This window comes from Manis javanica, chromosome 8, assembly GCF_040802235.1.
Source record: "Manis javanica isolate MJ-LG chromosome 8, MJ_LKY, whole genome shotgun sequence".
Taxonomy (NCBI): domain Eukaryota; kingdom Metazoa; phylum Chordata; class Mammalia; order Pholidota; family Manidae; genus Manis; species Manis javanica.
Genome location: NC_133163.1, coordinates 84,977,264 through 85,003,500, shown reverse-complemented (window position 1 = coordinate 85,003,500; position 26,237 = coordinate 84,977,264). Strand labels below are relative to the sequence as shown.

Genomic DNA, 26,237 nt, shown 5'->3' with positions numbered 1-26,237 from the left:
TTCTATACATATTTCATGTAAGTGAAATCATACAATATTTGTTCTTTTGCAACTGGGTTTTCACTAACATCATGTCTTCAAGGTACACCCATGGTGTAGCATGTGTCAGAATTTCCTTCTTTCTTAAAGCTGAATGATATAGTCGATTGTATTAATTCCCACACAGTATTATAATAGTTTTATTCCAGCCACTGAAAAAGTGAGACTTCATTTACTTACTGGCCAAGACACAGCTTCAGTACAGGATCAGCATCTCTACTACTCATATAGTAAGAAATGCAGGCTTATGACTTTGGAGTAAAACCCTAGGATCACTTTTGAGTCCTTTTCTCCAGTGTTTATTATAAAGTCCCAGTTAGGATATGTCTTTCTTCAAAGTACAGAATGTCTGTATTCAGAGCAGCAAGACAAACATTTCTGTGCTCTAATATGCAGGCAAGGGGAGATTTGGAGAGTAGTAGTAGGGAAATTTTAGGAAAAGAAATCTGAAATCTAGTTTTAGAACAAAAACAAGAACACAAGAATGAGGAGGAAGAGAAGATAGGAAGAACAGGGCAAGCTATGGGAACAGATTGTATATCCAAAGATGGTGACACGGATGTAGCTCCCATCTCCTATGCTCTTGCAATGTGGTGCTGACATTCCTCCACCAAGAGGTGGGGGGCTACTACCCCACCCATCAATCTGGGCAGGACTTTGTAAATGCCTCAGCTGGTAGAATATGATGAGAATAGCTGGATGTGACTTCTGAGCCTTGGTCAAACAAAAGCCTTACGTGTTTTACTTTGGATCACTCAGGCAGCCTCCTGGAGAGGCATGAGGCCCCCAACCTAGAGCCAGCCCAGACCTGCCAGACAAGTCAGCCACCTTGGAAGTGCACGTTCCAGCCACACTCAAGCCTTCCAGTTTTCAGATGGCTGCAAAGCCAGTGGACATAGTGCTACAACCTTATGAGACTCCAAGCAAGAACCACCCAGTTGAACTCTTCTCAAACTAACAAAACCATGAAAAATAAGAAATAATTATTGTTGATTTAATCCACTAAGTTTTGGGGTATGTTGTTATACAGCAATTGATAACTAACATGGTTACCTACTCTCACCATTCATTGGCACACAACAGTGGGCATGGAGAAAAGTTGCCCATCTTGGGCAATTTATGTTCCAATGGTGTTGCTTTTGGGTTGGCCCAGCTGAGATGAAGCATTCTCTTTGGTGTTAGCTTTGAATGTCCAGCCCGGTCACCCACTGCTGGTACGGTACACAGGGAGAAAGAAGGAAATGTGAATGACATACCTTCTGAGACCAGCTCTTTCTTGCAGCTCAGAACAAATATTGTACTTGGGCAGTAATGCAAGTTAGAAATGACTCGTGTGTTTCACATTAGAGTACTGGGGATGCAGTCCTAAAAACCTCCTGGAAACAAATCTGCAATGCACGCCAGCCACACATGAAACCAAGGTTTATTAAAAGACTCTTAACATATTTACAGCTGGAAGCCATGAATGCAGTTCTCTGCAAATCCCAAAAAATAGAGTTCTATCCCTTAAAACAAATTAACAGAGGTGTCAACAGGTTAGGATAAATATAATCTATCACAGAGATAGAATTCTTTGAATAAACAATCTACCTTTTCTAACCAATATATATTATGTACAAAAATACACTTGATGTGGTGACCAAGTAGTGTCAAGGAGGAAAATATATATATATATACAGCCCCACATATTTTCATTATTTACAAATCAATATTGGTTCCTTCAGCTTTTCTTTTTAAAAATAAATATTTCATTTGGTTGCAAATGACATTTACATATTCAACTAGTGAGCATTTCTTAGCTTTGACAAAATTAAATATGCAAACAAAGTAGAAACATATATTTTTAAAAATTTAAAGGGAAAAAAATACCTGAATCCAATTAGCTTATTACATTAAAAAATATCCAAGAGCATGTAATGTAAGGTTTCATGTGTTTAAAGTGCCTTCTCATTTCTCAAAATGTTTTCATTATTGCTTAAAATCCTTTAAGACTATATCTACATATTGGCCTAATATTTAATTAAACAGAAAAGCCAGTGTTTTTCCAGGTCAAGTTGTTGACTATTTAGGACATGCTTATACTTTCTTTCTAAGTGCTTTCAAGAGTGTAACAGTTACTGTTGGTCTGAAAATAACCACAAATTGTCAACATCCTGATCTAGATTCGTGTAGACGTTTGAATCATGAGTAGTAAAAACAGAGTGGCAATAAAAAGCCTGGTTCAAAATGTTTGCAAAGAATTAAGTTAATTTGTCCAGCAGCACAGAAAAGTTGCTTGATTCAGACATTTAGTGCGATGCATCACTGCTAGTGACTTGGACTGATGTATCATTTATCAGAAGAATGGTCCCCAATTAGACAACTTTAAAGTAAAATCTGAGAAATTGAGAAGGACTAGCACCCTCCCACAACCTTCCTAAAATAAAGTAGAATAAAATGAGAAAGAAATGTATTTTCCATCTCTTTTATGGATTTTTCCCTCTTTGCCTAAGTGATGAGGTGATGCTGACATTAGCGAGAGGCAGTCACGGCACCACGTCTCACTTGGTGACAGTGGAGTGCCCTGTCCAAAGGGCTTGGGGAGGAAACGGGAGCAGGGCTGAGAGGAGGGCCTGGGAGCTCAGGGACATGGCTGGCTGGCTGCAAGGGAGGTTGGTGAGAAGAGTGGGGTCCTGGAGAAACTGTAAAGGTAAACTGAGGAAGAAAGACCTGAGGGTTGTGACTGACTGGGAAGCTGAAGCAGCAGTATTGAAAGGAGAAAGTGAAAGGAAGTAGAGGATAGAATGGTGCTTGGACAGGCATGGAGAGAACAGGAAGGTCCACGGACAGCACCCTCCCTGGAAATGAACCCGAAAAGTGATGGAGTTTCCATGGGGTACCTGCTCTTCCAGCACATGTCAGGCACTGACCAATGAGATGCCAGGCACTCCCACTGGCCTCCTACAGACGCCATGAGTTTCCACGGAAAGGCTGCCCATGATACAAGCATGGCAAAAATCAGCTCCCTAACAATGCATTATTATATCAGCAAACATTGCACCCTGGCCTTCTTGAAAACTTCCTTCTCCCCTGTCTCCTTTATCCTGTCACCTGCCATGTCAGAAGGCCAAGTAAAGATGTATAACTGCATGTATCAAATGCATCTTAGGAAGCAGTGTCCAGGATCCAGGGTGTCACTAAGAAAATTAAACCCTAAAGGACTTGAAATAATTTACATTTCTGTTAGGCCTGATTCCTATTAGGATGCTAACTGATTTCACTTATGTTCTGGGCATGCAGACTGGAGCTGACGTGCAGGCCAAAGCACGACCCGTTAAATCAAAGTCCAAGGGCACCCGGCTTCACACACTAGTATAAATTAAAATTCAATGAAGAGGAATAGACTGTGATGAAACAATGACATTTTCTCTGAAGAGTCTTACAAAGTATTCAAATCTAAAAGTTTCTGCCTTTTTAGGATTATCTTAGATGGTTTCCTTAAAGGGAACTCCTTTTTTCTTAATGCTTACATATTTCAAACATTATTATATTATTTGTGTCTTGAGAAATTGGAGAATTGTGGAATCATAAAATTATTTGGAATAGAGCCAATCCTTTGGTAGACCCATTTGTTGCCTATGGGTCACCATGGGAACATAGGAGAACTGTCACTAGACATTCCCCTCATCAATTTGTTTCCAAGGAACTGGAGGACTTCGGAGGATTATACAGAGCGCAGTGTCAGTGGGGCTGGGACCACCTTCTTTAGGCCCCGGAGAACAGATGTGAAGAAATAAGTTTACAACTAGGGATAACCAAGAAGAAAGGAAAAAAATGAGCTACTTATACATAGTTCACTCAAACCCACCTAAATGTAGGGATTTTGAATCTCCTGGTCTCTTGCTGGGAAGGGTAGTACAACTGTTGTATGTTGTACACCCCTTTTCATACATCTCACAGAGAGGAACCTGGCATTAAAAATCCATCCCAAGAGTTCCAAGAGAGTGTTCATTCCAGAACACATCTCTTGTCCATGCTGGGGGGGACGTAGAGAGTAACTTCCCTGTCCACTTAGTGGTCTGTGGGACTAGCCTTTCATTTTGGAAAGTTGATCCAGATGAATAAATAAAAATGGATTTGCTTCATGAGACAAGAATGGAAGCAAGCCCTGGTGAGAACAATAAAGGCGAGAAGGTGCAATGTTGCCAAAGATGTCGACAGGCCCCTGAGAAGGCACGCCTGAAAACCTTCGATTGCTTACTTGATATACCAACTCTAAGACAACACATTGCAGCTCACACTATATGGGGGGAGAAATACTCTCTCTTTTAAGACATTCTTACAGTTTCAAAGACAGAGGGCCCCTTGGTGTGGGCACAAGAACTCAGGGAAATGCTCAGCCTGCAAGACAGCCCAGGTGTGGTGAGAGGGTGCTGACTCCATGGAGAACACCGAATTCTGTGAGGTGGATTTCTGTTGGAAACTATGGGCTCAGCTGCACTTTGCTGGCTCAATATTATCAAATTTCATGTAGAGCATTAAAAAAAAATTAGTCCACAGAAGTATGTAGATCAGCTTTTAGGCAAAGAGACAGACTGTTGATTCTTAGTATATTTAAGATTAAAAATAGAAATTTGTATAGGCATAGATGGAACAGAAAAATAACTTAATGGCATTCACTACCACTTTCATATAAAAAATTGAGATTGTCTTCTCCAGATCATAGCATGGTTTCATAACTATGTACTTTGTAGATGTAACCTGTAGGTCTGCCCTGCAGTTTACTGTGGAGTTCTTTGGAGCTTTTGACTGAAGTGAAGCTTCATACCAGAGAAGGGAAGGATGAGAAGGAAAAGTCCTCTAGGTCACTGTCTGTCATTAGGGTGACTGGGAGAGGGGCCGGGCTAGAGGGGAAATGAATCCAATAAGCTCCATTTGAGGATAGTGGACCTACTGAACGATGCTTGATTTATTTCCTTAACCACTTTGTTAGTAAACTGAACGGGAGCTTTGAGAGCTAGCTAGCTGCCATTTTAATATCTTCACATTTCTAAGTTGTCATCTATACAAATTTCCCAAATGCTAAGTTTTTATCAGGTTGATTAAGAGTCTTGGAACAAATAAGGCTACTGAACTGGCTTCAAGTTTGACATTAAAACACTCTTGAATTCACTACTTTCCAGCAAAGTGTTCAACTGGGAGGTTTTGGTACCTTGCCCACTCCTTGGGAGGGGAAATTAAGAATTATGAAACTAACATTCAGTGACTCTAACAAGGTGTCAACAACTGATGGGTGTGCAGAAATGACACAAAATGGGCATCTCAGCCACAAAACAGGTGTGTAACGGAGCCTAGTTATGCTTGGATTCAATTGCTCATGGAGTTTAAATACCGTTACGGGGGTGAGGGGGTATCTAAAGGAGTCATATATGCTGAGGCCTGTTTCTAAAGGCGCTTTTCTTTAAGTGCTTCAGTGATAGAGAATGTTCCAAGCAGCTGGACTGCTTCTCTCTATAGCTGGAAAATGGAAATGTGTCCAATAAGTTATTTGCATTTTTGAAAGACTGAAAACTATTCATGCTTTTCAAATACTAAGTACTATTAGTTTGGCTGCATAAACAATGTTTCTCTTGTGCTGCAGATTTCTTTATGATGATAAAGTAGCTGACATGAATGTAAGTTCATTTCTTCACTCATCCACTCTCCTTGGTTGTATATTCCTAAAGATACAATACCTAATATATGAAATTGGCATACATGGTCTTCTGGATGTTCAACACATTTATAAACAGCTTTAGAGGACCCAAGTAAGGAAATTTTAGGAGTCCTTTACTTCTCCCTCTATATCACACCACTTCTCCTCTATGTGGCTTTTCAAAAATAAACTGTTCAGGGCACTCCTTGACTCTGTGGAATCCACAGTCTAAAAACTTCCTGGTTTAGGTTAAAGTTTCAAGAAGTCAGTAGACAGCTCTTTCTTTGTTCCCACAAATGTTCAAATTCATATGCCCCTGGGACTACTATGACATGGGATTTCACAGTGTGGACATTTTTGTTGTGTGTGTGTGTGTGATTCAAGAACTAATAAACTATTTTCTTGATTACCAAATCTGTGGATAACTTCTCTTTCCCTTCAAGCTTTTGGCTATTTTTTTTTCAGATTAGAACAGGCAGGATCAAAGAAAAATGAAGCTCAAATCTAAGAGAATTTTTGGTAGCAATTTTTAAAGACAATTTAACCTATGTCATAAAACCATACATTCGATATTTGGATCAGATCTTTGGGGGAAAAAAAAGCTGTATTTTCTGGACTTCTTTCCTTTTCTTGGCACAGAGAGCCCGAAATTGGTTTTATCTTTGTTTGAGGAGAGGGGAGTCCTACAAAACAGACCAAATGAGATCTCAGGGAGTGAAGAAGATACCCTCTCCACATTAGTCTGCTTACTGGGAAAGAGCCTGTAGGTCTGCCCTGCTAATTTGCCTTCATATGCAGCCCAGGAACTGCTTGCTAGCTGCTGTAGGCAACAGCCTGTGCCATGATACCAGGCAAGGGAGAAGTAGAAATAGAAATGAGGAGATATGATGTTTAAGAATGCAAGAATATAATTAAAATAAAAAATCTCCCATTGCAGGTGGTATCATCTGTGGATAGTCATGCAATCCCAGGCCAACAGGCAACTCTTTAGCACTTACATCTCCTCTGCTACATCTGATCGTGGTCCTTATAAGAACCATATCAACAACTTCTTTATCATGTAGGAGGTTTCCAATACTGCAACAGAATTTTGTATCTTCTTTCAGTTTCTTCACCAGCAGCATATGAGCTTTTCATTAAGAAATGCCTTCCTCACAGTACTTAGGAACAAAGGAGGTGCCTAAGGTAAGCTTAGCAGGTGCGTGGCCTCTACTGCCCTTACTGTGGGAAAGGGGGTTGGAGTCCAGCACCCAATCTGGCACGCAGTTCCTCAACCATGCTGCCATTTTTTTTTTTTTTTTTTTGGCTAGAACCTCTAAAGATGTAATAGCACCACTGTGTTTCCTTATTCTGCTTCTCAGATTTCAGAAACTTTTTCTCTATAATTCCTAGGTACTTGTAATGAGCATTTGAAGAGACATCGTAGATGTCAACTCAAGGATTTAAAAGGCACCTGCTGGGCAGCAGGTCCATCACCTGTGACCCTTGGGCCTCCACCATCATCAAATTCATCCGTTTCTGCTTGGCCACACTTTGCCCTTTCCACCCTGGCTCCCTGTAAGCTGCCTCTTCTTGGGTTAAAACCCACGTAGCATACCTCCTTCTAACCTAATCTTTGACACCTCACAAGCCTGATACTTTTTACCTAATGTGTTTATATCATGTATAATACATGATATACTTGTGTGCCCAATGATTACTGCCAGTTACATAGGCAAGTATTTGAACGGCTCTTCAATTGTGTCCACAGATTGAATGAATCTTGGCTAGGAAGAGACCATGCCATTTTTAAGTTAAGGTTTCTCAAACTCTGTTCAGTAAGTCGGACATCACTGTCTGCTTAAACACGGAATAGCAATACCAGCCACTCTCCTTCTGGTTTATCAAGGGCTGTGCTTAGAACAGCCCTTTAAACTAAGCTTGCCTAAAGTACTCAAGCTGCTAAGTGGTACCCCAACTACTTCCTCTCCGTGAAAAATTGAGAGATACTGTTGCATTAATCTTAAGTACATTTTAAAGGGATCATCTTTAAGGGCTTTCAGGTTATTGTAGATGGCCCACTTTGAAAAATTCTTGTGAAGTTTTAATGAACATCACCTTAAATTAGAAATGAAGGCTATGCAGTGCAGCGCCAGAGCGGACTTGGGAGGTGGCATCCAGACACGCGATACAGGGCTCAAGCTGGGTGAGAATAATGGAGATTTCTTCCCGGGCAACTCAATATACATACGACATACGGCATTTTACTGATCTTATGAAATGACTAGGTTTCCCCATCCAAGGAAGGCAAATTGCATTCACTCTTTAGAAATGGGTATTTGCCAATTTCCAGTCTATCCACTAGGATAAAATCCAACTTGGGCTGCATTTGTCAAACTCTCAAATGTTTCCACTCATTTTTCTTCAGCATCGGTCCCTGAGAGCATATTCTTGCAGGGCTCTGTGGCCAAAGTGGCAGTCCTGCTTACCTTCAGCGACTTTCTTGTGAGCATCCCACTTAGAAGGCTGAAGTGGACTCCAGCGACTCCGGTGGAAGCCACCTGCTCCTTCCCCGCCAAGTCCACAAGGCCCACAAGGACGGACCCTTAGAGGGTCTCTCACTGAACTTGGAGTCGCCAAGGCATGGGCCACACAGGCACTCCGCTTTCACACAGTAATCCTAGAAGGTATGCCTGGGGGCACAGGATGCCTGTAACTGAAATTTGTTTTAAATTGATGAATTTTTAGGTTTTCTTCACAGTTCAGTGAAAATAAAGAGTATAAGAAAGCAGTATGAAAAGCTTCTTGCTCACAAGCAACTTCTGTTACTCATGTAAGTTCCTTACTGGCTTTTCTGTTTTGTCTGTCTTATCCTTTTATTTTGAATTGGAAAAAAAAAAAAAGAAAACCCAACAAACCCAACCATGCTACCACATTCTTCTCTTTTAAATTGTTAGAAACGGTGATTAGCGCCTGCGTGAATATGGCTTCTGTGACTTAATTTGATCTGCACTGTGCAGACTTGATTCCCAAGAGGGGCTTTATACTAGGATATGGATATGGTGCTGCTTTAATTAGCTGACTCTGTAAGGGGGTCCCCATGGGGCTGATGACTGGCAAGCAGTCCTGGGCAGACACTCAGGTGTCTGGTAAGTTGAGAGGTTCTGGGAAGCTGGGGCAAGCAGCAGGCCATACACAGCAGCTGGCTTAGGAAGGGTTTAAGATTTTTGCTCATCTCTGGGCCGCCCTCTCCACCAATCAGAGTAGAAAGCTTGGCTCTCTCCCCCTTCAAGGCCCAAACCTGATGGACTTTGATCCTCTTCTCAATTTTCCCCAGGCCCCCATGTCCCCCTTCACAAGACAGATGCACAGTGGTGGCTTAAGGAAAAAATGTCAGGGGAGAGGTCCAAGGTGGTGTCCTCTGTGACTCAAAGGGCAGTAGTTGTAAGGCTCCCAGGTCAGAAAAAGCTGCCTATGCATGATGCCCACTCAAAGTTTCGTATTAATATAATCACTTCTTTCCACTTTGATGTAAAGAACTTTCTTTTCTGCCCTTAATTTTTTGACGTCCAATACTCTTACTTTGCCCTATGTCACTTGCTGTCAGTTAAGATCATGCTAAAAGGCTATAAAGTAGCACTTGCTCTCCTGTGTGGAAACTACCTCGTGAAGTTGGTGGAAGAGATCCAGCCACACACAGTCCCTGAACATGACGCAGAGGTCAGGGGCATGTGAACGTGGCACTGCCCACTCACCAGTGGTCTGAGATGTGAGAGGTGCTTCGTCACTGAGTCACCTGCCAAAGCTCAGGTGCTTTGATCCCAAATCTGTCCCTGCTCAGGGTCTCATTTAATGGCTGACGTCAACTCCCTGTATCATCATCCATTCCCCAGGATGAAGTTTATGGCTATTTAACCCTCTCTCCACCCATGTATAATTCCATATTCTGTCCTTTCTGTTACATAAACAACAAAATAAACACTTCTCTAGTCTGTGAAATATGTAGTCTTGGACCTCTTAAAAAATAGTTTTGGTAAGCCTCAACATTTTTGGCGGGAAAGATGCTCCAGGATCTTGCTGCAATAGCTTCCAAATTAAGATCAATAAGAAAACCAGACGTCTGTAAAGATGAAGGCTTGAACTCTCTCAAGGCAACCATCATGAAAGACCCTTCTCTTCTTCTGTCACAAGTTTACATATGCCAAACTTAGAAATCTTGAAATCTAAGTTAGAAAGTTTGAAATCTCCACTTTTAAAATAGTTTGGAAAATCTTGGTAATTCTTCTGGTCTTGCAACAGAGCAGACCTTGGACTTCTACAAGAAACAATTATCAAATACTCCTGCAATGTCCCCTTAGACAGCTTCTCTCTGTTCCTGTGGCTTGACAAAGGACTTCTTTAAGGCACAGGGCGCTCACTGTAGATGACCTCAGAAAGAGATGAGCAAAACAAACATTTAGGAAATGGATCTTCCATGAATTTTTTGCAGCACTGGTGTTGCACAGGATTGTGCAAGGTACTACATCTCATTGTCAGTGTTTCCAAGTCTCTGGCTTAGCTGGTGGTCACACTGGCTTCCTTCTGACGTAGTCTTTCTTTCTGTTGTTTGAGGAAAAAAATGTTTGTCATCACTCCTTTTCCTAATTTTTCATCTTTCTCAAATTTTCATAAATGTCTCATGTGTTGGTCTAGAATGCTGAATAGAGTTGTACCAAGCACCCTAGAATTGAGAGTATCTCTATCCTTCTTTACCTGAAACTTTAGGTACCAACCTCCTCCAAACTATCACCACCCTCACCCTCCAAAAAGCAAACAAAATGAATAACCAGCTAATCACCAACTGTATTCATTAAAATGCTGTCCTTTACTATGCCAGGCTGCTCTGTTCTATTCTCTTCTTCTGTGACAAAGGTCTTAGCTTTGAAGTGTTACTCCAAGACTCCTCCTATCCCCAAGCTCAGCCCGCTGATGGAGTTAGGGAATGCCCAGAAATAGTTTCTAGGGAGTCTAGTATGAAAAATCACTGTTTTCAAGTCGAATGTATCTGTGCATGATCAACCTGGCAGAACTGAACAAACACTGTGCAGAATGGAAGGTGACAAGACTGAGTTCATGCAGCATGGCCGAAGCTCCCATTCTGCCGTGGATGCTCTGCTCTGCTCGCCCTGGGCTTGCTTCCCAGGGACAGCCTTCTAAGGAGGAAGGACATGGATTCTGCTGGTGAGGTGTAAAAGTAAACAGAGACCCTCACTGTTTCTCGGACTTTAAAGAAGGAAATATATTAAGCACAGTAAGGAGGAGGGTGTCTGCTTTCTGTGGGGGTGGGGGGCAATTAGAAGGCTAAAAAAGAAATGGGAGAAGTACACTCCCTTGTAAAAAGCAATGTGGAGAGAACAGACCTCAGCTGCTTGTGATCTGTGAGATGTGGCGGTGAATTATTAAATCGGCCTAAATGTGAAGCTAAGATGGTGACTTTTGACCACACATCTTGGTTTGGATTCCATCCCTGACTTGAGAAATTGAATCAGGAATCAGTTTACCCGTCCTTCCCTCATTCCCACCAAAACAAACAACCAACCAACCAAAGAAACAACCCTAATGAGCTGGGGCTCACCGCTGAGAGAGCCGGCTCACAGTGGGATTATCTACCAAAGAATGCCACAGCAGACCCACCGTTTCCCCATTTGTCTGTGGGGCTGAGTGCATACTCTCTGCCCCACAAAACAAGGTCTGGCTGTAAAAGTTAGTATAAAGGCCCAAATTAGAGGCCTGGAGAAAGGGACAGAGGTCGATGAAGGAGGAGGACAAAAATCAGGGCCCACTGCCACTGAAAATCAAACCAATGAGTGTAATGCATATATCATCAAATGGGCAGAAACGATCTGGGGTTAGCACTATTTTCTGCATCTCAATTTTCCCTGTTATCAAGAGAGAATAATCCCTGCCCCTTTCTTGATATGGGAAAAGGAGCTGACAAGGGTAAAAAGGCTTGAACATTTTGGGAGAGAGGTGCTTTGAGCTGAAGGGGGACAGCGGGGTGGCAGTGGAAGGCTGTGAAATGGTGACTGAATTTGGTTTTTCAGGAAATGATCTTTGTTGGGTTTGCTGAGAATATACATGAAGCTGTGTTTTGTTCCTTATGCCCTGCCCCTGGTATGCTTTCTTACATCATGCTGCTCTGGGATGTGAACCGAGAATCTAGGTATTACTCATTCCTCTAAGCTTTATCCTTTAAAGTCAAACACACTCCTGAGTGCAAACTCCTCAGATATAATGAAAGATCTTGCAGTTATGTCGAAAAATACAGCTCACCAGACTAGTTGTGGGATTTATCTTCTTTGTCTCCACTTTCTTCTCTGATGTCAACTTGCTGACTGATTCCTGAGCCATTTTCAATCTGAAATCAAAATCAGGAGCGGGAAGAGGAGAGGAAGACAAGAAGAGAGGAGGAGAAAGAAGAAGGAAGAGGCCAGGTTAAACAGAAATCTAGGTGCTGTTGAATTAACTGGCAATTTGAAAACGTAAGGAATGGTTTCTCAATGCCTGTCATTATTAAATTCAAACTCTGATTAGGTGGGAAGACATGTCTGCTGTTATCCAATATGAATTTCCTTCACTGACTGAGAGGCTCACCTAGATGACTTTGAACAGTCTGTGTTTTTGAGACCAATGCTGGAGTTGCTTCTGATTGATGGAATGCAGACTGCATGCACAGCACTCTCAGTGCACACTTCAAGGCTCTCTGGCTTTCATCTACTCAACGAATAACATGGAGGCAATTTTGAAAACTGAAGTTTTGAGGAAATATGTGAAAATTACAAATATTTAAATTCAATTCATGTCAAGAAAGTGGAAGGACAATCCACAGGATGGGAGAAAATATTTGTAAATCATACATATGACAATGGATGTACATTCAGAATATATATAAGAACTCCTGTAACTCAAACAGAAAGGCAAATAACCCAATTTAAAAATGAACAATGGAATTGAATACACATCTCTTTAAAGATGACATACAAATGATCAATAAACACATGAAGAGGTGCTCAATACCATTTGTCATTAGAGAAATGCTAAGCAAAACCATGAGCTGTCACTTCGCACCGACTAGGATGGCTAAAATCAAAGAGAAAGACAAGCAGTGTTGGAGGTATGGATGTGAAGGAACTGGAACCCTTACTTGTTGTGGCTACGACTGTAGAGTGGTGTGGTCGCTCTGGCAGTTTCTTAAAATGTTAAACATAGTTACCATATGACCCAGTAATTTCACTGTATAAACTCTCTCTATATGTATATATGTGTCTCCAAGAAAATGAAAATAAATATTCATACCAAAATTTTCATATGAATTCTTATAGCAAAATTACTCAAAATAAAAAAAACCAAGAGTGGAAGCCTCCAGACTTCCATCAGCTAATACATATATAAACAAAATGTGCTATGTCTATACAATAGGATATTATTGGCCATAAAAAGGAATAAAGTGCTGATACATGCTATAACACGGATGATCCTCAAACATCCACACATTATATGATTCCCTTTAGATGAAATGTCCCAAAGAGGCAAATCCACAGGGACAGTAAGTAGATTAGCAATACCAAGGGTTGGGGGCAGAGGACAGTGGGGAGTGACTGCTGAATGGGTAAAAAATTAGCTAATGGTGATGATTGGACATCCTTGTGAATATACTAAAACTACTGAATCATATACTTGAAAGGGTGAATTTTATAGTATGTGAACTATATCATCACATCAGCACATCTTAATAGCCAATTATCAACTGTTACTGAGGATGTGGGGACATGAGAACTGCCAAACAGTGTGACAGCGTGTGTAGCTTGGTGCAGCCAGCTGGATTTGGCAATATTAGGTAAAACTGAGAACACCCACAGCCGATGAGCTGGCCATCCCTCTTCTAGGCAGATACCCAAAAGAAACTCTGATAAACAGATACAGGGCTCTCACTGTGGCAACATATGCAATAATGAAAAATTGGAAATAACCCATGATTAGGCTATAGGGTAATGGACAGAGAAAAATAGCAAATAATAATTGTTAATATGCCAGGCACTTTTCTACCTGCTTTATCTGAATTAAACCACTTAATTCTCATGACAATCTTGAGATAGAAACTTTCCCTGTTCCTATTTTATAGGTTTTCAGCACCCTGCAATGCTGCTTACATATTCTCTTCATTTAATGGAATATTGTATAACTGTGAAAAGGAACCTCTAGATCTATGAACTCAGTAAGTACATACATCAGAAACATGACATTGAGAGAGTGAAGAATTCTGCAGAGTGATTCAGTGGCTATCTAGCGTGATGGCCAAATGCTCAGGCCAGACACTGACAGTGGGATTATTCTCAGCCCCACCACTTAGTAGCTATATGGCCCAAGGTACCTCTCTGTGCACCTTGATTTCCTAAAAAAGGGGTAAGAACAGTGCCTGCTACATAGAAACATTGAGAGGATTGACATAGTGCAGCTCCAGGCACAGTGTAATTCCTCACCACACATTCCCTACTATTGTTTCTGTGCATGCAATATACTACACTGTATATACGTTTGTAAATAGTATCTACAAAGCAATACTGTTCACAGATGTGTGTAGGTGTGTACAAAAACAAACATCTATATTTATATACAGACTGGAAAGATACTAGTTTCATGATAGATTTTCATTAAAAAGATGGAAGAAGAGACTGGAATTAGGAGGTAGTACGTCAAATAAAATTTCATTTTTTAATTAAAAAATCTTAAAGGATATATGGCAAAATGTTAACAGTTAATTCTAGGTGGTGGGAATATGGGTGTGTTATATAATCTTTGTTTATTTTATAAATTTCTTCAAAAATATCTTTTAAATATTAAATATTTAAGGAACCACCAACTCACAGACATTTTTCAAAAATGAACATGCTTTTACTTTGGGTCTCAAAAATTTTACACTCAGTCACATATTGTTTCATACTGAAGAAGTGGCTGAGTGCTTCAGCTCTTTGCTAATTTTGTGCTATTTACTTAAAACACACGTTTAGTAATCCAATCTCCTTGCCCACATGCACAAGTTAGTTACAATGAATTCAACATGCTGACTTGTGTATCAGAAAATAAATAAAATAAAAATGACATAAAGATGAGCGATGATTTATAAAATTCAAGAAATACATAATCAAAGCTGCCCTGAGAATGGGCACCTCTCAACACTGACATAGGTCTGAGCACATACCCCATGCTGCCTACTAAACCATTCCATTTGCAGCAATAACTATGGCTGTATGCACACAAGAAAAGAATGCACTAAAAGGATCAAATCCAGGTCAGAGTACATTGGAGACTCTGACTATTAAGGGATTTGCAAACCAAGATGACGGTGCTGTAAATGAGCCCACAGCCTGTAGCATCTACCCTTCTTGGCTTCTCTCCAGCAAGATTTGTTTTCAAAGAGCACACCAATTAGTGACCCTTTAATCCCGATTTCAATGAAATCATTTGGAATTACTATTTCTCTCTGGGCCCCCTACCATTTAGGGAATGTTTTGGGGTGACCTTTTGCTTTCCTAATTCCTTTTCACCTTAGAATTCTGGTCTTTTCTTTCAGACTTGGACTTCTACCATGCTTTTCTCAGCATCTCCTTCCCCAGTTCCCACATCCCTCAGCAGCTCTGCCACCCTCCCCAAGCCCTCTGGATGTCTGTGGTGACAGGGGTGGCTGGGGATGCTGAGGCTGGCGGGGTGGGAGCCAAACTAAGGTCCCATTCTCACTGCAGACCTTTTCCTACCAGGCAGTGGTGTTTCAGCAGCGTACAGGCAGTCATACACACTCCAGCCTTCTAAGGGGGAACGCCCATCTCTGTGATTCTATCCTGCTCTTCTCCAAATGTTCTCATTTAATTATCACATCTTGCTTTCACAGGGCACAACTGAAAATCATAAAGGATCAGGAGAGTGCATAGCTTGGTGTTAAGTAGCTTCGTATCAGGCTTGATTCTAATTAGAACTCTGTCAGTTATTAGAAGACTTGGAGCAAGTTAATCACCTTTTCTAAAGTTTAGTTTCCTTATCTATAAAATGGAGGTTAATATAAACTACATGACATTGTGAAGATTAAATGAATTAATATATGTAAAAGTCTGTATATCTGTTATATGGCAAGTGGTCAATAAAGGATGACCATTATGGAATCTTCCATCACAGAGATAAAGGATCTTCTTAAAAACATAAGACAATTGTTTCTGATTATCTGTGAAATAAGTGGCACTATTAGGCAATTACAGGCTTGTAGTAATATCATTTAGATGTGTACTGAAAGACAGTGAACTCACCTCAATTTTTCTGATGGGAACACAGATTCTAAAAATCCTATAAAGAAGCTAAACTTCAGTGTAAGTATGACAAAAAATGTCTCAGCTAAATAAATAAAAGAAGCTATTTCAACTCCAAAACAAAGGTTACATCTATTTCCTCATACTTTTTTCCCCTAAGCTTCCTAGAGGTGAGTAGTATAAATAAAATTTAAATTTCAAATAGTAAAACTTCTAAGTATATTTTTTTCCTATTAACCTTGTTTTTCTGATAACCAAAATACTTGTCCCTTATAGAAAATTGATATATTCATATGTTTAAAAATACTTTCAATTTACTATATATTTAAAAATATAAAGAATGAATAAGACTCATTGGCCATTTTAATCTTTTTCTTAGTAAGTCTACACATAATTGGATCAGATAATGGAAATGAGTATGTGCAAGGCTCTCGGCTAGACTGGAGATACATGAAGGTTAGAGATGGTGGCTGTCATTTTTACTGTGGTATCTCTAGCCCCTAATGTAGAAGCTGGCATGCATATATGCACCATAAATGAAAACTAGAGATCAAAATTGAAAATAATTGTCTACTTTCGAAAAACACAGCTCAGTCGAATTTCTTGAAAATTCTGAGCCCAACAGGCTTCATGGGCTTGTGACCTGTGCCGTTAGTTGGGGCCTCTGGGTTTAATGCTCTCCTGTCACTGTTTTGAAATTCTAAGTTTTCCAACAAGGGTCTCCATAAACTATATACTTGGGCCTGCCTAAGACTTTCTAGGACATTTAAAGTCATTTTACTAATAAAGCGAAATATTTTTCAACCACCTTCTCCCCCTCCGTCCCCCCCAGGGCACCTTTACTACATGTAGAAAAGTAAATTTGGTTGGAGAGAATTGACACCTCCCTCCAAGGGTCATGTATTTCACTGCATTGTGACCAGCTTTAGGACCCCATGTTTTACACTAGACTGAAGCTTCTTAAAAACACAGGATATGGTTTCATTGTCTTTCTTTCCTCCGCCTTTTGCACAGTAATTCATATATGGCAAAGTGACCAATAAACACTGAATAAGCGAATGCATGAATAGAAGATGACAAGTGAGTAATCCCGAAACTGCAAAAATTCAAGAATCAAGAAAGGTTGTGGGGAAAATATTCAAGTCCATTAAGGTAGATTAAGATGTAAAGCCCTTAATCTCATGGGGCTATTACGTCAACAATGCTTAAGACTAATCCTGCAAAATACAAACCAGCAAATTCTCACTAGATTTTCTCTGTCCTTAACATCGAGTCCACATCACTTTTAGGAGGCAAGGTTATTAGTCAGCTGCTTTTGTCCCATTCTTATGATAAGAAACAAATGCTTAAGTATTCTGGTAATCTAGCTGTATTATGTACACTGGTTATGACACAGCATATAGGTAAGTCTTAAAAACTGCTTGGACCTGGCTAGTGATTGGGGTTGGCTGATCAGATGGCCAGTCAGTCTATCTGACCGTCTGTCAAATGTTCTTCAAAAAATTGGCCAGTGCGCCATTTTCCTGCTGAAGAAGCTACAGTAGCTGCCGTTGTTGGTCACGTTCAATGCACTCATCAAGAGATAAGTGAGAGATTGAGGAGGGGAGTAGATAGAGTGTTCGGGCAATTGTGTAGGAAAAGATGGTAAAGTTGAGGTCTGCAGTGTGATTCACCTCACAAGGTTTAAATACATTTAAATTCAGTTTTCATCCACCACAGGAGGTTTAAATAAATTTGAATCCAGTTTCCAACATTTGAAAATGCAGAGACTTCACATAAGCTGATCTCCTCATAATCTTGGAAGGGTCGGCAACCTCAGGTGGTATATCTGTGCAGCCGCCTCTGTGTGGCCTGTCACTCCCCGTCATAACCACAGTCTTAAGGCTGTCAGGCGGGGCCATCAATCGGCTTGTCTGCACTGCTTGTTTTCTTATACCTATAGTACTTTGCTCATTTTTGTTGCTTGCCTGGACCCTCTAAAACTTCAGAGTTCTGGCTGGGAGACTTGTGGGGACGCAACTGTGATGGTCTGGGGGCAAAGGGATGAGAGCCCAGGCCACTGCAGTACTCTTCTCAGCGATCCGGTTCCCTCCAGTCCATCCTACTGATGAATGTGGTCTCAATAACACACAACTCCAAGAATGTCATATCTCTTCTCAAAGACTTTCAGTGACTCCCAGTCAATGACAGCTGGGGTTAGCAAAGATTTTCTGAAAAGGGCTAGATAGTGAATGTTTTAGACTTTGCGGGCCATGTGGTCTCTGTGACTACTCAATTCTACTGCTGTAGTGTGAAAGAAGCCATAAAAAAATACGTGAATGCCAATGCAATGCTGTTTTCTAATAATTTACAAAAACTGATGGCAGGTGGGATTGGGGCCACAGGCTATAGTTTGCCAGCCCTTGAATTTTATAGTATGTGATTCAAATTTCTTACTCTGGCAATTCTAAACTTAATTTATGTGTCTGTCTTATCTTTTCAGACCCACATCTGTTTTTTTTTTTTACAATTGAAAATTCTTTTTTATTTTTATTTGCAATGTTCTTCAGTTAGTTGCAGACCTGAGGAAAATGGGATCAGACACCAAATCTAATCTGATTAGATTTTTGTGTTTCCATGAAATTCTCAGTATTGTATTTACAATCTGTCTCTAGGCAAGGTGCTTCCTTGGGTAGCTCTTTTCCATTTCTTTTTCCTTTTTTTTTTAAGTTAAGATATCATTGATACACAATCTTGTGAAGGTTTTATGAGCAACATTGTAGTTTCAACATTCACCATATTATCAAATCCCCCCCAACCCCACTGCAATCAGTGTAGTAAGATGCTATAGAGTCACTACCCATGTTCTCTGTCCTATACTGCCTCCCCCATGACACCCCTACATCATGTGTGCTAATCATAAAGCCCCTTAAGCCCCTTCTCCCTCCCTCCTCACCCACCCTCTCCCATCCTCCTCCCTTTGCTAGTCCCTTCTTGGAGTCTGTGACTCCACTGCTGTTTTGTTTCTTCAGTTTTGCTTTGTTCTTATGCTCCACAGATGAGTGAAATCATTAGGTACTTGTCTTTCTCCACCTGGCTTATTTCAGTGAGCATAGCAATACTCTCTAGCTCCATCCATGTTGTTGCAAATGGTAGGATTTGTTTTCTTCTTATGGCTGAATAATATTCCATTGTGTATATGTACCACATCTTCTTTATTCAGTCATCTACTGATGGACACTTAGGTTGCTTCCATATCTTGGCTATTGTAAATAGTGCTGTGATAAACATAGGGGTGCATATATCTTTCTGAATCTGGGATCTTGTTTTCTTTGGGTAAATTCCTAGGAGTGGAATTCCTAGGTCAAATGGTATTTCTATTTTTAGTTTTTGAGGAACCTCCATATCGCTTTCCACAATGGTTGAACTAATTTACATTCCTACCAGCAGTGTAGGAGGGTTCCCCTTTCTCTGCAACCTCGTCAGCATTTGTTCTTCTTTGTCTTTTGGATGTTGGCCATCTAACTGCTGTAAAGTGATATCTCATTGTGGTTTTAATTTGTATTTCCCTGATAATTAGTGATGTGGAGCATCTTTTCCTGTGCCTGTTGGCCATCTGAATGTCTTCATTGGAGAAGTTACTGTTCAGATCCTCCATCCATTTTTTTAATCAGGTTATTTGTTTTTTTTGGGTGTTGAGGCATGTGAATTCTTTACATGTTTTAGATGTTAACCCCTTATCAGATATGTCATTTATGAATATATTCTCCATACTTAGGATAGCTTTTTGTTCTGCTGATGGTGACCTTTGTTGTACAGAAGCTTTTTAGTTTGATGTAGTCCCATTTGTTGATTTTTGCTTTTGTTTCCCATGTCCAAGGAGATGTGTTCAGGAAAAAGTTGCTCATGTTTATATTCAAGAGATTTTTGCCTATGTTTTCTTCTAAGCTTAATGGTTTCATGACTTACATTCAGGTCTTTGATCCATTTTGAGTTTACTTTAGTGTATGGATTTAAACAATAATCCAGTTTCATATTCTTACATGTAGGTGTCCAGTTTTGCCAACACCAGTTTTTGAAGAGGCTATCATTTCTGCATTGTATATCCATGGCTCCTTTATCATATATTAATTGGCCATACATGTGTGGATTTATATCTGGGCTTTCTATTCTTTTTCACTGATCTGTGGGTCTGTTCTTGTGCCAATACCAAATTGTCTTGATTACTGTGGCTTTGTAGACCTTGAAGTTGGGAAGCGTAATTCCCCCAGCTTTATTCTTCTCAGGATTACTTTGACCATTCAGGATCTTTTGTGGTTCCATATGAATTTTAGAACTATTTGTTCTAGTTTGTTGAAGAATGTTGTTGGTATTTTGATAGGGATTGCATTGAATCTGTAGATTACTTTAGGCAGGATGGCCGTTTTGACAATATTAATTCTTCTTGTCCATGAGCACAAGATGTATTTCCATTTATTGGTATCTTCTTTAATTTCTCTCCTGAGTGTCTTATAGTTTTCATAGTATAGGTCTTTCACCTCCTTGGTTAGGTTTATTCTCAGGTATTTCATTCTTTTTGATGCAATTGTAAATGGAATTATTTTCCTGATTTCCCTTTCTTCTAGTTCATCGTTAGCATATAGGAATGCCACAGATTTCTGTGTATTGATTTTGTATCCTGCAACTTTGCTGAATTGTTATTTCTAGTAGTTTGGGGGTGGATTCTTTACATTTTTTTATGTAAAACATCATGTCATCTGCAAACAGGGACAGTTTAACTTCTTCCTTACCAATCTGGATGCCTTTTATTTCTTTGTGTTGTCTGCCATGGATAGGACCTCCAGTACTATGCTGAATAAAAGTGGGAAGAGTGGGCATTGTTGTCTTATTCCCAATCTTAGAGGAAAAGCTTTCAGTTTTACGCTGTTAGGTAGGATGTTGGCTGTGGGTTTGTTGTATATGGGCTTTATTATGTTGATGTATTTGCCCTCCATACCCATTTTGTTGAGAGTTTTTATCATGAATGGACGTTGAATTTTGTCAAATGCATTTTCAGCATCTATGGAGATGATCATGTGGTTTTGTCCTTCTTTTTGTATTAGGTCTCCTCTAAATGTTCGATAAAATTCAGCAGAGAAGCCATCTGGTTCAGGAGTTTTGTTCTTAGGTAGTTTTTTGATTACCAATTCAGTTTCATTGCTGGTAATTGGTCTGTTCAAATTCTCTGTTTCTCTTGGGTCTGTGTTGAAAAGTTATATTTTTCTAGAAAGTTGTCCATTTCTTCTAGGTTATCTAATTTGTTAACATGTAATTTTTCAGAGTATTCTCTAATAATTCCGTGTATTTCTGTGTTGTCCATAGTGATTTTTTCCTTTCTGATTCTGTTTGTGTGTAGACTCTTTTTTTCTTCATAAGTCTGGCTAGGGGTTTATCTATTTTGTTTATTTTCTCGAAGAACCAGCTCCTGGTTTCTCTGATTCTTTCCATTGTTTTATTCTTCTCAATTTTATCTATTTCTGCTATGATATTTATTATGTCCCTTATTCTACCGACTTTGACCTCATTTGTTCTTCTTTTTCTATTCTAGTTTCATTAAGTGTGAGTTTAGTCTGTTCATTTGGGATTGTTCTTCTTTCTTGAGGTAAGCCTGTATTGCAATATACTTTCTTCTTAGAACTGCCTTTGCTGTGTTCCACAGATTTTGCAGTGTTGAGCTATTTTCATTTGTTTCTTTCATCCCTAGAGATGCTTTTTCCCCTTTGTGCCTCAGCTTCTCTGTTTTCCTGTTCTCTAATTTTTATTTTATTTACAGTTTCTTTTACCTCATCGAATCTACTTTTAAATCTCTCCATTGTTTCATTTCAGATACTGTATTTTTCAGTTTCTTTTTTAAAGTCTTCCGTGAGATCTTGAATATTCTTCTTTAGCTCTGTAAGCATGTTTATGATTTTTATTTTGAAATCTTTATCAAGAATATTGGTGATTTCAGTTTCACTTAGTCCTCTTTCTGGCATTTGAATTTTTGCACAAAATTTTTTTGGTGTTTCATTCTAGTGATTCCTATGGAATAATAACTTTGTGTAGGTGGTGCCCTCTAGTGCCCAGAAGCTCTACTCTCTGGAGCTGCTGAGCACCTGGAGCAACGCAGGGGGTTGCAGGCAAGTGATACCAGCACCTGCTGGGAGGAAAGACCTCTTTTCTGCTCCCCTGCTGCAGTGCCTGCCTCCACTGCCAGGTCCAGTGGGCTGTGCATGCAGGGAGGAGCCTCTGTGTAATGCCCCTGTAGCTGCTGTAGGTGGACCACCCTCCAGCTGGCCTGGTGCAATGGCGGGGGCAGCAGATATGCAGACTGGTGCCTGCCAGGAGGAAGGAGTGGCAGGTTGTGTATCGTGGTGGGGGGCTTCAGGGCTGTGTTTCCAGCCAGGCAGATGGGGCAATTGAAGCTCCTGAAAGTTCTCAACCTGCTGGGCCAAGAGTGCCAGGGCAATATTGTCCACCTGACCTTTCTCCTGAGCAGCAAGCTCTGTGTAATCTTTGCCCCTTTAACACCCCCCTCTCACTGTTGGGAAGTCTTTCAAAGTGCCCTCCTTTCTTTTGCCCCAGAGCAGCCAGTTGTGTGTACCTGTTCTTCACAAGTGGCTGGAATCTCAGTTTCTCTGAGTATTCTATCTGTCTTTGCTTTCCAAACCTACTAATCTCCAGAGCACCATGTAGTGTGGGTTTGTGCTCCAGAGCAGATATCCAGGGCTGGGTGTTTAGCAGTCCTGGTTTTCTACTCTCCCCCCACTCCATTTCTTTTCCTCCCGCCTGTAAGCTGGGGTGGTGGAAGGTTTGGGTTCCGCTGGATTGTGACTTTGCTACTTTACCCTTTTCTGTGAGGTCTTTTCTTTTCCCCAGATGTAGGCTGTCTGTTCTGCAGTCTTCAGGTCACTGTTTCAACATTTCCTATATTTGCTGTATTTTCGTGTTATCATGGTTTTGCAAGGGGGTTTCTGCCTCATTTCTCACACCTCCATCTTTTTTTCCCACCTCTGGTTTTATATAGTCCTTGGACAGATCACTTATCCTTCGGAGCCTCAATTTCCTCATCTGTTACAAGTGGGAATAATAGCACACCTAAATAACACAACTGCTGTTATATATGATCACTTATCATTTGTACTCTTTCCTTCCCCTCACTCCGTGTCCCAGCCAAAAGACTCAACATTCTTTGTATCAAGGCATTTCTCACCTCTGCATGTTGTCTTACTCTTCCCTCAAGGACTTTCTTATTCATTTCCATGGGTTCAAATTCTTCTCATTCTTCTTTTCCCAGCTTAAGTGCTAAAGTCATGAAAGCTTCCTTCATCTCTCTTAGCCAGAAGTAATTGCTCTTTTCTCAAGTGAAAGGGCACTTTGTGCCTCTCTTAAGGCACTTAAGATTTTTCATCTTGGGACTTTTTAGGTGTCTTATTTCCCTTAAATCACTGGAACCACTTGAGCTCAATGATCATACGTTATGCATATCTGGGCTCCTCTGTGTCCCTACATCTAGCACTGGGCCATGCACATGTCAGCTGCTAACAAATACTAAATGACAGACAAATGACTTGTACTGATAGCTTTTTACCCTTACCTTAAAAAAATGAAATGTTTAGTAAATACACAGAGCTGTAGAATGATTTCTGTTACATTTATCTTGGGGAAAAAACACAAAAACATTTAAAAATGTTGTTCCAGTTATTAATTAGCCCATTGAGTCCTAAATGAGAGTACTCAAGGCCACCCAAAAGTGGTGAATATTTATATATCGTGACTTACATATTCATTCCAGGATTCCTAAAAGTATCCACATTACTTTGCTGAAAAGGATACTGAAGGTCAGAGAGGTATACAACTTGCTCTAAGTCTGGAATTTGCCTCTTTCACTTAGGAGGTAAAAACTTTTCTGCATAGTCAAAGAGAACTGGTTAGACGATTTCTAGCTACATAGGCTAAATCTCTCCCTTGGCTCCACTCTTTGTGGACTTATTTTCAGTTCTGGACTAGATATTGGTTCTGTTTTTGTTTCTGGTCTAAATAGGTAATTTAGAATATCACACATAATTGTTCATGATTACTCATAAGCAAATACCCTAGATATGATTTTTAAAGGTTATGTGGCACCCACTCCAAAAAAATGTGAAATATTACAGAAAAAAACATACAAATATGTTAGAGAAAAACATCACGATTCTTAATTCATAAATGCCTCAGTAAAATTGACTTTTGATAAGCCTATCTTTCTTCTTTCTCATTACAATGAAATTATTGAGGGCCCCAGTAAACTTCAGTTGCTGCTATAGTCTATGAAGGAAAGACTGAAGGATGAGATGGGACAGTCACACCCGTCTTTTGATTCCTGCTTAGTCCTTACTCCACAGACGTGATGAAACCTTGATTTCATATTATATCCACTTGGGGAGGGAATTCTGCTTCCACTTAGAATGCAGAAAGGTATAAGAGAACATCGTTCCCATCTTATCCAATGGAAGAGAGAGAGAATCTACAAAATCATATTTTTTTTCTTTAACTCATCAGAGATCTGGGGTTATAGACAACTAATTTCAAAGAGTGGCATGCCTTTTCATTTAGAGGCCTGGGTTCCCCACTATTACAAATTTGTTTTCTGTGAGAACTTAAAACAGGGTATACTTTAGGCTTTCCACAGGCTAGATTTATATGCCTGCAGCTAAATCAAACGAATTCAGAACGCAGTCATCTATGAGATTGAAGAAGTATCATCTCTTTATTCTTCTGACAGCAGTATTTCATTGGTTCATGGGATACAAGGCAGAATATACTGAAATCATGAAGTTTATAAGAACACAATTGCCTCTTTCATTTTTGACCATAGGAATTGAGTCAATCCAGCCAAGAGATAAGTGAGCAACTGAGGAGGTGGGGTAGGTAGAGTGTTCACACTGTTTTTCCCTCCTTGCTACTTTTTGAAAAGCCAATACTTTACTGCAGTTTTTCTAAACTGTCTTCCCAAAGAATCTTAACCTTCAGTAAAGTTGCCTCAGGGGGAGGAGGAAGTTAGGGGACCTTCTAGACCCTAACATCTGCAAGCCGTGCCTCAACCAGGAAACCTTTATTTTATCTATTTTTATATATTGGGGTTTTATGTATGTTTTCACTTAGACAAAAAGAGCTCTGCTGTAAATTAAAAAAAAAAGGTTGGAAAACCTGTGTATGGAATTCAACAGAACCCACTGAAGCTCCTAGGGGAAAAGAAAAAAAAGGAAACAACCTCCTTTCCAGCTTTTGGGCTTTAATAAAATATCAAATCTTTAAAAATCAAAACAGCCAGTTTCAGCACTCTCCTTTGCATATTACTTTCCAGATAGGCTCTTAGCCTGTGAGATGAACAGTCCCTGGCAAACACTTACCGAAGGTCACAGTGGGGGCAGATCCAGATGAGTGGAAACGAGGGAAAATCCAGTGCCCGCTGGGGCGCCCTCTTACTTCCTGTCGTCAAGGCAGAAGTTACCTTGCACTTCATTATGATTCATTTTCTTTATGGCCTTGCCTGGAATTTTGTTGGATCATCCTGATTTCAGTCTTATCTTACTTTCCAATGTCTATTTGCTTTTAATAACCCCAGGATGAAAATGAAATGGAACCATCTGATTATGCCTGGCCCAAGGTTCCCCCAATTTAATTCTGTGCCTGCAATTAACATTGTGGGTCGGGGGGAAGTAATCTGTTCATTCCCTTTTCCTTTCTTCCCCATTCTGAATAACTGCCTGAATTGTAACAAGACCAATAACCTATTAGCTTTTGAATAACTCGTAAGTATGAAGCTGGGTTATATTTTCAATTAAAAAAAAGTCACATAGGCAACTAATTAGTGTCTGAACACAACTGATCTCAAATCATGGCTCAGGCTGGGGTCTACCCTCTAAACAATGGTGTTTATTTTTGTGTTTAAAATAAGTCAATGATCTGGAAAAGGCAAAACTATGGAGACAATACAAAAATAATCAGTGGTTGTGGGGCATAGGGAGAAATGAACAGGCAGAACACAGAGGACTTTGAGGGCAGTGAAAATACTCTGTATGATAGTATTGTGATGAATATGTCATTATTCATTTATCCACACCCACAGAGTATCCAACACCAACAGTGAATCTAAGGTAAACTATGGACTTTGGGTGATTATGATATATCAATGTAGGTTCATCCTTGGCAAAAGAAATAAAGTACAATTA

General features: G+C 40.1%; 1 protein-coding gene across 4 annotated transcripts in view; it reads right to left on the bottom strand.

Moving 5' to 3' along the window:
* Positions 1-1,444: 1,444 nt before the first annotated feature.
* Positions 1,445-26,237, bottom strand: part of FMN1 (formin 1) — a 410,926-nt gene continuing 386,133 nt past the window's right edge. For all 4 annotated transcript variants that reach the window (XM_073211578.1, XM_017655899.3, XM_073211580.1 and 1 more), the window contains 2 exons: positions 12,005-12,089; positions 1,445-10,291 (listed from right to left, as the gene is read on the bottom strand). In XM_073211578.1, coding sequence (XP_073067679.1) covers positions 10,247-10,291; positions 12,005-12,089 — 130 coding nt within the window. In that variant the 3' untranslated portion in view covers positions 1,445-10,246. The remainder of the gene's footprint in view (positions 10,292-12,004; positions 12,090-26,237) is intronic.